The sequence below is a fragment of the Petaurus breviceps genome, unplaced genomic scaffold (genome assembly GCF_028583685.1).
Source record: "Petaurus breviceps papuanus isolate PSGF00001 unplaced genomic scaffold, PetGlider_PUasm1.0 90977, whole genome shotgun sequence".
Lineage (NCBI taxonomy): Eukaryota > Metazoa > Chordata > Mammalia > Diprotodontia > Petauridae > Petaurus > Petaurus breviceps.
Window position 1 is genome coordinate 31686281 of NW_027187391.1, and position 12225 is coordinate 31698505.

Here is a 12225-nt window from a genome sequence, read left to right on the forward strand (position 1 = left end):
CAGGGGTAAAAGCCACGCACTCCCACTTCCTGGGTCCCAAAGTCCAGACTGCACTGGCCCCTCACCTTGGCCTTCGCATCTATGTATTGATAAATCTGGAAACGGCCACAGCTGCTGCTGATCTGGAGTCCCTCTGGCTGGCGGCTTGTCAGGCCCGCCCTGGGGCTACAGCCTCTGCGCGGTGCTGGGCTAGGCCCCCAGAGTGTTGCGCTGGCCGATTCCTGCTGGCCTGCCGGGCTGTTCTCAGCGGGAGGTTAGCTTCTCTGTGTGTCATTTTGTGGGTTCTGCAGCTCCAAAGTTTGTTTAGAGTCCCCTTTTTACATGGATTGGGGAGGGTCCATGTTTTTTTTTCAATGAGATATTTTACATTGCATTCTATTTTTTCATTTGTTTGGATTATCTTGATTTCTCATAAAGTCACTAGCTTCCATTTGCTCCAGTCTAATTCTGAAGGAATGATTCTTTTCAGTGAGCTTTTGAGATTCTTTTTCAATCTGGTAAATTTGGCTTTTTAAGGCATTCTTCTCCTCATTGGCTTTTTGAGCTTCGTTTGTCATTTGAGTTAGTCTGTTTTTTAAGGTGTTATTTTCTTCAGTCAGGTTGTTGACTCTTATTTTATAATTTTCTTGTATGATTCTCATTTCTCTTCCCAATTCTTCCTCCACTTCTCTTATTTGGTTTTCAAAATCCTTCTTAAGCTCCTCTAAGCTGTAAACAACTCAGTCTTTTCTTGAAAGCTTCTGGTGCAGGAGTTCTGACTTCACTGTCTTCCTCCTGTTCCATGCCCTGATCCTTTTTGTCTCCAAAATGGAATTTTTGGAGTCAGACTGCTGTGCTTGGCCTTCTTCTCTTGTTTGTTTATGTTGCCACTCATTTACTTGATTTTGAGCTTTTTGCCATAGTAGAACTCTGCTACCAGAGTGGGGAGCTTTGTTCCGCTCGCTGGGGTTTTCTCGGCTGCTGGAGCTATTAGTTGGGTATCTTCTCTGAAGGCTCTACAGGCTTTGGCAAACTAGTCACGAACCCCAGGACCTCCACTCTAGGCAGCATTGCAGATCCAAGCAGGTTAAAGCAAGAGGGATTACCACTCAGACTGGTCGTTTGGTCCCCCTACAATCTGCAGACCAGGAGCTCTGAAGCAGCCATGTGGCGGTGGCTGCAGGACTGGAGCACCTCAGCAGTTTCTCCCTTCAGGGGATAAAGGCCTGACCGCACTCCCAAACTCCCGGTTCACGAAGTCCACACTGCACTGACCTCTCACTTTGTCCTTAGCATCTATGGGTTGATAATTCTGGAAACTGCCACAACTGCTGGTGATCTGAAGTCACTCCAGCTGAAAGCTGGTTGTGGCCACCCTGAGGCTAAAACCTTGGGCTCAAGTGCAGGGCTGAGCTCGGTGACTCTACCACTTTGCACTGGCTCCTTCCTGCTGGCCTGCTGGGCTGTCTTCAGTGGGAGGTTAGTTTCTCTGTACCAGTTTGTGAGTTTTGTAGCTCCAAAGTTTGTTCAGCATCACCTTTTACATGAATTGGAGGAGGTGGAAGTGGGGTCCCCATGGAAGTCCTGTTTCTACTCCGCCATCTTGACTCCATCCCCCAGGTCAGTGGTATTTTAAATTGTTTCATGAGAGATGGTGTCGTGAAATAGAAAAAGTGCTGGGCCTGGAGACAGGAAGGTCTGGCTCCAGCTTCAGTTGTGACACTTGATAGTGAAGAAGTTCTTTTACATTTCTGAGTCTGCTTTCCCATTTGGAAAATGGGACGAATAGTACTTTTCATTATTATTGTAGGACCGGAATTAAATAATGCATGCAAAATGCTTTGGAAACTTTAAATCATTATGTAAATGTTATTTGTAATTTAGACTTGCTTTATTTAAAGATTAAAACTTCGAAAATGTGACAGTAATAAGAAATTTAAGGTGATAACTTTCAGTAGGGAGAGTAAAATTGTATTTGTCTAAAGTCTTCCAAATACAGTGAAAAGAGTCTTAAATGGATAGGAAAGGGTGGAGGGAAAAAATTTCTAAAATTTATCACAATAGATGCTACAGAAGATGCTTACAAAAATAAGTAAAAAAAAGCTTTAGTGACATTTCAGAATTCAAGACAAAATCAGTGGAAGAAATGAAAACTAAAACTAATGACCTGACATGTGAAGCAGTGTGATAAAATTGTTGGATTGCTAGGCACAAATTGGGGAAGACCCGATTTCAAATCCAGCCTTTTCCATTAAGTAGATACGAGATCCTGAGTAAGTCACTTAATCTCTGTATATCTAAATGTGTAAATGAAGGGAGTTGTATTCAGTGAACTTAAAGGTCATTTCCTGTTCTAAATCTATGATTATATGTATGTACTCAAATGTAGTCAATTAATATAAAAATATATTGTGTCTATTATGTATCAGGAACTGTGCTAACTCTTGTGAATACAAAAGGAGCTAAAAGACAGTCATTTACCCCAGGGGGGAGACAGCATGTAGACAAATATGTACAAAGCAAGAAACATGCAGGATAAATAGGAAATAATTAATAGATGGAAGGCTCTTGAATTCAGAGAGGTTGAGGAAGGCTTTCTGTGGAAGGTGGAATTTTATTTGGGACTTAAAAGAAATCAGATTGGTTAGTAGTCTAAACGGAGGAGGGAAAGAGTTCTTGGCATTAGTGATAGCCAGAGAAAAATCACTGTAGTAGAGAGATGGGTTGTCTTATTTGTGAAAAAGTAAGGAGGCCAGTGTCATTTTATCAAAGAGTACCTGTAGGGAAGTAAGGTGTAAGAAGACTAGAATGGTAGAAGGGGTTAGGTTATGAAGGGTTTTGAATGCCAAACAGCATTTTGTTTGTGCTCATGGAAGCAGTAGGACACTGGAGTTTAAACTCGAGTAGAAGGGTAATGTGATTTGGACCTGTGCTTAAGGAAAATCACTTTAGTGACTGAATGGAGACTAGACTTGAGGCAGGCTATTGCAGTGATAAAAGTGTGAAGTGATGGCGACCTGTACTAGGTGGTGGCAGTGTCAGAGGAGAGAAGGGAGAGTATTCAAGAGACATTGCAAAGATGACATCAATAAGCTTTGGCAGTAGATTGAATATGGGGGATGAAAAGAAAGTGAGAAATCCAGGATGACTCTTACTTTGTGAGCCTGAGGGACTGGGAGAATGATGTGTTGCCCTCTAAGGTATAATAGGCAAGGTAGGAGGTGGGGAGAGTTTACAGGGAAACATAATGAGTTCTGTTTTTGACACTGAGTTTAAGATGTCTTTTGGACATCCAGTTTGAGATGTCTAAAAGGCAGTTGGAGATGTGAGATTGAAGGCAAGATAAGTAGATTTGAGAATCATCAGCCTAGAGATGTTAATTAATCCATGGGAGCTGATAGATCACCAAGTGATACAGTAATATATATAAGCAGTATAGAGGGAGAAGAGAAGGGGTCCAGGATAGAACCCAGGACTGTAAGTGTTCAGTTAGGGGGTATGATCTGGAACAGGATCAAATTATAGGTAGCTGACAAGGTGAATTAGAAATCTTAACTCAAGGCACATTTGACATCATTAAAACTAGGAATGTGAACCTTGCTTAGAATATAGTATGTCTATGGAAGAGTGTACCTTATTCGAGAGAGTGTGTAGAGAAAGTACAGGGATGAGAGAGAGTAGCATTGTGTGCCCTTGGTTAGTAGGCTGTGGAGCTAGAAAGGGGTAGCTTAAAAAAAAAAAAGTTGTAGCTTCATGGAAATGTGCCATACTTATCCCTTCTACATTGTGGGATCGGGTGGGGGCAGGGTGCCCCTTCTTTTTTGGCCTTGGTACCACAGAAGTCTGAATTTTTTATGGCATGTTTACAGTACCTTATCATCAAATTTGGGTTAAGTATTTGGTCATAGGCTCTGTGTTGTCTGCTGGCCTTTGTGTGTCTTCTTTTACTTCTGCAAAACTTCCCCCAAAATACCATTTAATTTCTTATGCCAACCCATGACATTGAAACAGTGTGGAAGGGATAGCTATGTACCACCTGGACAGAAATTTGGGTGATATCACAGGCCTGGCCCAGAAGCATTATTTGCATAGTAATGATTTCCATTGCCTAGACATCTACTGGAACTCTGTTCCAAAAGCTTACTTTAATAGTAATTTCATTCTTCAAAATATAGAATTATCACTAAAGGGAAACTCTTATTCTGAACCTTATTTTGTGAATCTGGAAAGGATGGGAGGAAGTGACTATTCTCCATCTTAATATTTGTAGGGTTGGAGAGGAAACCCAGGCATAGTCTGAAATATATCCTGGCTTTTAGGAGAGCAGATATGAAAAGATTTAGGAAAAGTATAAATAGGATGCTGTGGTATAAATGTCTATAGAGAAAGTCAGCCCAAGAGTTTTACGGGAAGCTCTCAAGAATGAAAATTTGGAAACATAAAAATGATGAGAAGTGAAAAAGGAAATTTAAGAGATGGATGTAGATACAAGGAATTGAGTATTATGGTAAGTTCTGGCTATCACATTTTAGGAAAGATATTAAGAAACTGGGTAGCATTCATTAGAAGGGCAACTAGGATTGTGACATGAAATCATGTCTTATGAGGATCTATTTAGGAGCTGAGAATGTTGAATCTGAAGAAGACGGACAAATACATGATAGCTTCATGTATTTGAAAATCTTCCAGGGGGAAGAGAAATTAGACTTGTTCTGCTTGGCATCAGAGGGGAGAACTAGGAATAGTGGACAGAAGTTGCAAAAAGGCACATCGAGACTTGGTATAAAAAAGTGTAAGCCTTAACAATTTGGGCTATCTGGATAAAAGTGATGTGGATGGCTTTAGGAGATAGTAGGTTCCTCCTTGCTGAATGTATTTAAGCAAAAGTTTGATGAATTCCCATAGGGTATGTTATAAGGGAATTCCTAGTCATGATGCTGTACTGGAGAACACTTGATCACTTCCAAGTCTGAGATTCTGTGATTCAAGAGATAATTGAGTCTGAAATAGGCTAATAGGTCATGCACCTCTTTAATGTGTACAAATAACTGTACAAAAGCAGTTATTAATTAGGTAGAATTCTGTTTAAGAAAAAATTCGTGTCCTTAAATCTCCGTCTGTGCCCTTGTAGCAGCAAGCACCCCAAGCGTCCTCAGGGTTTGCAGCTACCACAGGTTCTTGGATCTGCTTTGTTAAAGGAAAGCAACTCAAAATGGGTTAACAAGCTTACTTTAATCAGTCAGACATATATCGTTTACCTTGTTCAGGAGAAAAGGTCAGCACCCTGAACCTCAAAGTATACAGGCATAATTATCAAGACAGAAACATCAAGTAGACAGATTTCCAAACTGTCCAACCATTACATCCATACCCAGTCAACATCTGGGTTTCCACATTCTGGGTTTTTCAAAGCCGGGGGACTCTCAACAACGGCTTCCCAGAATTCAGATCAAATCACAGAACACTTCTCAAAGTGAGTCCCAAAACAAAGCTACACATCAGGGCTTATATAGCCTTCTCCTGGCTCAGAGAATGTAACAACCTTATTGACCCACTGGCCAATCAAAAAGTATCTACTGAAAAACAAGCCTCCCACCCCAGGCTCCAGGTGCACGTTAGCCTACGGGCAGGGAAGATCTTTAAAATTTACATTCGCATTACAGCCCTATATGTAGTTTGTACCCACATTTCAATGCTTGTGTGTATTTTGTCCCTGAGAAGCTGTGATTAGCCATCTGTTTGATCCCTTGAAGACTTCTGATCTTCGTTTCTGTAGATCAATAGTGTACAGCTAGATTACTTAATGCTGGCTTTAATCAGAGGAGAACCTATTTTCATAGTTCTAGTTCTCAGTTTTTTACAATTCTTCATTGATCCTAACTTTTTGTTGATTATTTTTAAAGAAGAACTTGTGTTTTTAAAACTGAAAACTTGCCTCTTTTAAGACTTTAGGTATAGGACTTTTCTTACTTTCGTTTTTCCTTTTTCCCTTTCCTCACTTCTCTCAAACTCTATACTATCCTATGAGAAGTAATTTTTCTTTTTTTATGATCAGGGACACTAATGTAAAGGTTAAAAAGATAGGGGGCTCTCTGTGACTCTTAAGCATGTCATGTAACTTGTAATCAGTTCTCATCTTTGTTAAATTGTACTATTTGCCCATTTTAAAGATACTCTGTTGAGTATGCTATACAAAACACAGTGAGTTCTTAGGAAAAAAGATGCTTTATAATTAAAATACATTTTGTAGTAGTAAATTTAGGTTATTATACAAATTTAGGTAATTATACAAATTTTCATTTGTATAATTGTTCAGAAGTTCATCTTTTGAATAAACTTATTTTCTTAATTGTCTGTGAAGTTTTCTTTTTAGTCCTGCCTGGCAGGAAATATGTAAGATTACTTAATTCTACTCTTTAAAACTTTGAAATTTGGAACCCCCTAGAGTTAATTCTCATGGCAAATATGGGTCTTGTCCAGCTAGCATTCACATAGTACTGAAATCTGGTGAGAAAAACACTTTGGGAATTGGCAGGAAAATTTTCCTTTAAAAATTATTATTAAATACTTTTAATCTATTTTTAAAAATGGGGGTGAGAGTATATTGGTACTCTCTAAGTATAGGGGTGAGAGTATCCCCTGTTAGAGCACAATGGAGCTAGAAAGTAATTAGCATCATGGGAATTTGCTATGGACCCCCTGGACAAAAAAAAAAAAGAGCAGAATTTCCTTTTATTCCTTGATCTTATTTTTTATAGTTCTAGGTGGCCTACCTGTATATCTGACTTTAAAAAAAAAATCTCAATTCTGATAGGAGGACAAGAATCAGGAAAGTGGCTAAGGCAAGAAATGTTTATTTTAATTTGTTTTGGCATGTCTGTACTGTATTTTTGAGGCGCCTTAGGCATATGGCATCATATTAGATCATCAGTTGTATAACTATGGAACAATATTCTTCAGGGATCAAAGATAGCATTGGAGTAATTGCTTCCCCTGAGCACAGTGGTACCTTTCTGTGCCTTTAGTAAATGATCATTGTGAATAACTTTGAGTTAAAACAAAATTTTTCCTGGTTGCCAAACTTTTGAGGATCAGCTTCTCTTAAGTTTTATCAAGGCTAGTCCCTGGATGTTAGGAAATCCGTTACTAGTTCCATTCTTGTTCTGTTTGGCAGGCTATTCTAGAACTTGACCTTTGTTGATATGGCCTTCAAGTGCCCAAGGCCCCACATGTGGCTTTATAGTACGTTTTGGCAAATAGCATTTGGTAGTAATTTTAACTTAGTTCTATTTTATAGAAGGAATTAAAAAAAAAAGAAATAACTCAACCCTTCACTAAAGGAGAATCACTCTTGCTCATAGGAGACAAAGAAGAAGTTGTGTTAGGAAAAGCAAACCACTTTTACTTCTTTCTCTCAATAGTATTTAATTTTTTTTCAATGGGATTTAATTTGATTTATTATATTTGATTTTATCATAAATTTCTTTTTTCAGACCATTCTACTTCAAGTGGTACATCATCATTCAAGCCCAGCCGTTCACTGGTCACCATTCCCACTGCCCATGTGATGCCGTCTCATTCCAGTTCTTCGATTTCCAAACACAGAGAAGCACTGACAGCTGATGGGTCAAAATGGAGTACAGGTTTCATACAGACAATGGGAAACAGAAATCGAGGAGAACTGGACTCTTCTCTTGACATGAAGGACCTACGACCTATACGAAAATGGTCATCTTTGTCTAAACTCAATCTCCCAGATAACTGTAGTCAAGATGGCAGTGTTCGATCTGAGGAATCCAGGAGTAGTTTAGATAAGTCAGAGAGAGACAGGGCTTTAATAGCACAACTAAGAGCAAATCGTCCCAGCTGCTTACATGATAGTATGGAAATGCTTCGATTAGAAGACAAAGAAATGAATAAAATACGGTCTTCAACTCTGGATTGTAAATATAAGTTTGAGAGCTGTAGCAAAGAAGACTTGGGAATCTCTCCTGCTCAGAGGAGACATGCCTTAGACAAGACATACAGTGCCTTACCTGAAAGCAAGTCCTCTATAACAAGTTCAGAGCCTTATGAACAAAAATATCTAATGCTAGGCCAGCAGGCTGTGGGTGGAATTCCTATTCAGCCCTCTGTTAGAACTCAAATGTGGCTTACTGATCAATTACATGCAAATCCTCCAGATTATAGGTCTGTTGATGAAGCTTTCACCTTAGCTCCTTGGCAACAGCAGCAATTTGAAGAATTCAGACAAGGGAGTGAGCCACCTACTCCGGTAAGACTGGAAATCTGGTGTTTGCTTCCCTCAAGTGGATGCTATGTGTTATAACAATAGAATCCTTAATAACTGTTACTTTTCCTTTTTAACCACAGCCCTGCTTACCTTAGGTATGGTGATTATTCTTAGCTTTTGACGGATAAAATTGTTAAATGTATAGGAATTAAAGAAAATAACTTTTAAAGAATATTTAAATGACAATCTTTATAATTTCCTGAGACAGTTATATTTATTATTCTTTGTATAAAAAGAGAAGACAATATATAATGCATTTTAGAAATAATTTCTAAAAGTTTTGGTGTTTAGGAGGCTATTTCATTGGATCATGGTATTTGATAGGTGGAAAAAATCTCAAATTATTTTGTCTAGCACCTTCATTTCATAGATGAGGTCTCCTGAAGCCCAAGTGACTTTCCCAAAGTGACATAAATGGTTGAGTTTTGATTTGAACCCAGGTCTGCTGACTCCATATCCAGTGGGTTTTTTTTTCCCATTACCCTTTCCTCTCTTCACCCCACCCCCCAACTCCATTTGTCCTCCAAACTTCCAGTTATCAAGTCTTGTGGATTCTACCTCCACAACATTTTACAAGCTATACCTAATTTAGATTCTCATCACCTCTGTCCTCAACTTCTGCAGTTGTCCTTTACTTGATTGTCCCTGCTTCTACTTTCTCCATTCTCCAATCTGTTTTCAACATAATTGAAAAAATAGGCACAGGTCTGTGTTGTTCACCTGCTGAAAAATCTTTGGCTCCATATTTTGATATGATACTAAAATTACAAACTTGCACCCTATTTTTTTTTTTGTGTGTGGGGGCTGGGTCTTTTTGGAGGGGGGGAAGGCAGGGCAATTGGGGTTAAGTCACTTGACTTGCCCAAGGTCACACAGCTAGTAAGTGTCTAAGGTTGGATTTGAACTCAGGTCCTCCTGACTCCAGGGCCAGTGCTCTATTCACTCTACCACCTAGCTACCCCACAGCCTATTATTTAGAACCCTCCATAATCAGCTCCAGTCTACTTTTTATGAATTATTCTATGTATTAATATCTTTTGCTCACTTTATCATTTAGCCATATAATTTGCTATTCTGTACGTTCATCATTCCACCATTGTTATAATGCTTTCTTTGAATTAAAGAAAAATTGAATTGCTCTCCAAATATCTACCATCTCTGGACTTAAGGATCTCCTCTACATCCAACTTCCCCCTCCCCCAATTCTCTCATTATCACTTCTTAAAATCCCTAACTTCTTTCAAAGCTCAGCTCAGAAGCAGCCTTCTATAGCTAATGTCTTTGCCCTATTCTTCCACCCCTACCTGCCCCAAGTAATTTGTATTTTCTCCATCTTCAAAAATAATTTTTTTTAAAATTTTGTGAGTATATATTTAATCCTTCATAAGACTGTAAGCTTCTTTTGTTGTATAGTCAGGAAAACATTTCTATGTTGAACTGACTTGTATCCAGTATATGGTTGTAGATCCCAGGCACTGATAGATTTACTTGCACAGATTTGAACTTCATTTGAATTGTACAGAATGAGCACTCAATATTTGTTGTTTAATTGTTAATTTGTTGTTTAATATCTACTCATTGCTCTACACATAAAAATATGTTCCTGGAAAACTCTGTAAGGCAAGAATTTATATAGCAGATGAATTGAGATCCACCAGAGGGGGCACTTTTAGAGTCCGCTCAACACATTCCACCAGAGAGCAAAGTGAGGGCTGGGAAGTAGTTCCCCTAGATTATCACTTGCTGCTTCCAGAAAGCTGTACTTTAAGGACCCTTGCTTCTTTGGAGAAAGAGTGTGCATTTCTGTACTTTGTTCTGAGTGGGAGAAAGGGCACTGACATGTAAAATAATTTAAGTAACTAAGGTCTTAGATAGTAAGTCAGGGGATGAGCTAGTTGTGCTTGACTCTAAACTCAGCACCCTTTCCTCTCTACTGTATCAATAGCTTTTTAAATTAATGACTTTATTAGATAGAAGATCGGTGTCCTCTGCTGCCAGTAAAGGGCAAGGTTTATGTTCTCCATTAACCTAAAGAACATTTAAAATTATTTTGTCATTTTTTAAAAACAAAAACTTCATAGAGTTTCAGTTATTGTTTTTTACAAGATCTTTAATTCTTCCTCAGATGTCATTTTAAACTCTGACCTTTTACGGTGATTTGGATAATATTCTGTTTAATCTTATAGTCCTGTTGTCTTTTGAAATAACTACCTAGTTAAGTACTTGGTTCATGAATATTTTACTTTTAACCCAAGAAGGCAGAGTCAAGTGACCCTGACAACTGTGCATTCCACAAAGTCAGTTTTGTTGGTACCAGCTTTTGTTGTAATCAGAACTGTAGATCTAGGGCTTGATAATAAAATGGCCACCTGAACTTTTTGTTTCCAGGGTGTCTAGGAAAAGGCTAGGGAATACTTTGATAAGTGCCACTCTATCAGCTCTTTAGTCTCCAAACCCGTTTTATAATATGCTTGAATATGACTTAAGATAGAGAGGGAGTGGTAGTAAAACAACAACAACAAAACCTTAAAATTTAAAATGTAATTTGCTTCTGGTTGCTAATCTGCCGCCATTAGCAGCAGCGTCTTTATCTTGGTATGATTACTTACATTTAACATTGATCAGTGGCAAAGTTAGGCACTCCAGATTTACTAACATTCAACTCTTCTGTCAGAATAGAATGAAGAAATACCTTGTCAAAAATAGATTGATAGAAAGAAATAGAGGTTTTTTAGATACCCAAAAAGTAATGTTGATAGTAATGATTTCTTTGCAAGTTTCAGTTTTGGTCACTCTTAGCAAATGGGATTCCAAAGAGGGACCAGGCAGTTGCTGTGTTCATAATTAGCTCATTGCATGGATATTTAGAGTATGCATTGGGTGACAACAAACTCCTTACAATCCATTACACTTCCCACTCTTACTGTCACCTTCACCCTCCAAGGAGGTAGAGTTTGGCATTCATTTAATAAGGTATTTTTAACAGGCTTTACCAGCCTTTAGCCTGTTGTGCTACCTAGAATGTATTTTACACATTAATTCTGTCCCTTACAACTCCTGCCTCTCTAAGAGGGAGGGACCCCTTTTGTCCCTTTTGAAAGACTAGCATTGGTTCCACCCATCTATCCTTCCTGGCATCCATTTTGTCTGTAACAGTCCTTTAAGACCAAAGAATTCCTTTAAGAGCTGAAAAATATAATCTTGACTGTAATCTTTTGTCCTTGTGAAAAGGGAGAAGAGTGAAAATTCTTTTTTTATGTTAAGGCTGCATGTCTATTTTCTTATGTTTTTTTTTTTTTCTCCTGGAATTTTCCTCTGTTATATAGACAATTGCTACAATGTTGGGAAGAATAAACAAGTTTTTATTTAATTTTTTTTAAGCATTGGGGTTAAGTAACTTGCTCAAGGGTACACGGCCAGTTATTTCTGGATGTGGTGCTAAGTATCTGAGCCTGGATTCGATCCCAGGTCATCCTGGTCATCTGGGGCCGGTGCTCTTACTCACTGCGCCACCTGGCCGCCCCTAAGTTTTTATTTTTTTTTAAAGGCAAGGTAGGCCTAATTTGAGTGCTGATAGGGGATCACTGTGAAAATATCTTATCTGGGTAATTATGTTAGCGTATTTTGTTTATATATCCACTGAAACTAAGAATGCAAACAAAAACATTTTGTGTGTGAATATATAGGTGATTCTTGCATATAACTCAGATTTTAATTTATTTTTCTATTGCCAGTGAGGGGGGGAAGATTTCTTTTGTTTATACTTTGCTCCCTGGCTCAATACAGACCATTCTCTGTATCACATTTATTTCAGGTTTTTATATGTTGGTTAACTTCTGAAGTCTACATGAGCTTGTTGCCTAATTTTTATGCAGGTGAAACTACAGTGTTTTGGTAATGGAGATGTATACCCTTGGTTTACATTAATGAATGTTTATTTAGTAGCACAAGTT

General features: G+C 38.4%; 1 protein-coding gene across 4 annotated transcripts in view; it reads left to right on the forward strand.

Moving 5' to 3' along the window:
* The window catches only part of CEP85L (centrosomal protein 85 like), a 266510-nt gene that overhangs the window by 160435 nt on the left and 93850 nt on the right, over positions 1-12225 (forward strand). For all 4 annotated transcript variants that reach the window (XM_069076970.1, XM_069076968.1, XM_069076967.1 and 1 more), the window contains exon 3: positions 7473-8254. In XM_069076970.1, the coding sequence (XP_068933071.1) occupies positions 7547-8254 (708 nt within the window). In that variant the 5' untranslated portion in view covers positions 7473-7546. The remainder of the gene's footprint in view (positions 1-7472; positions 8255-12225) is intronic.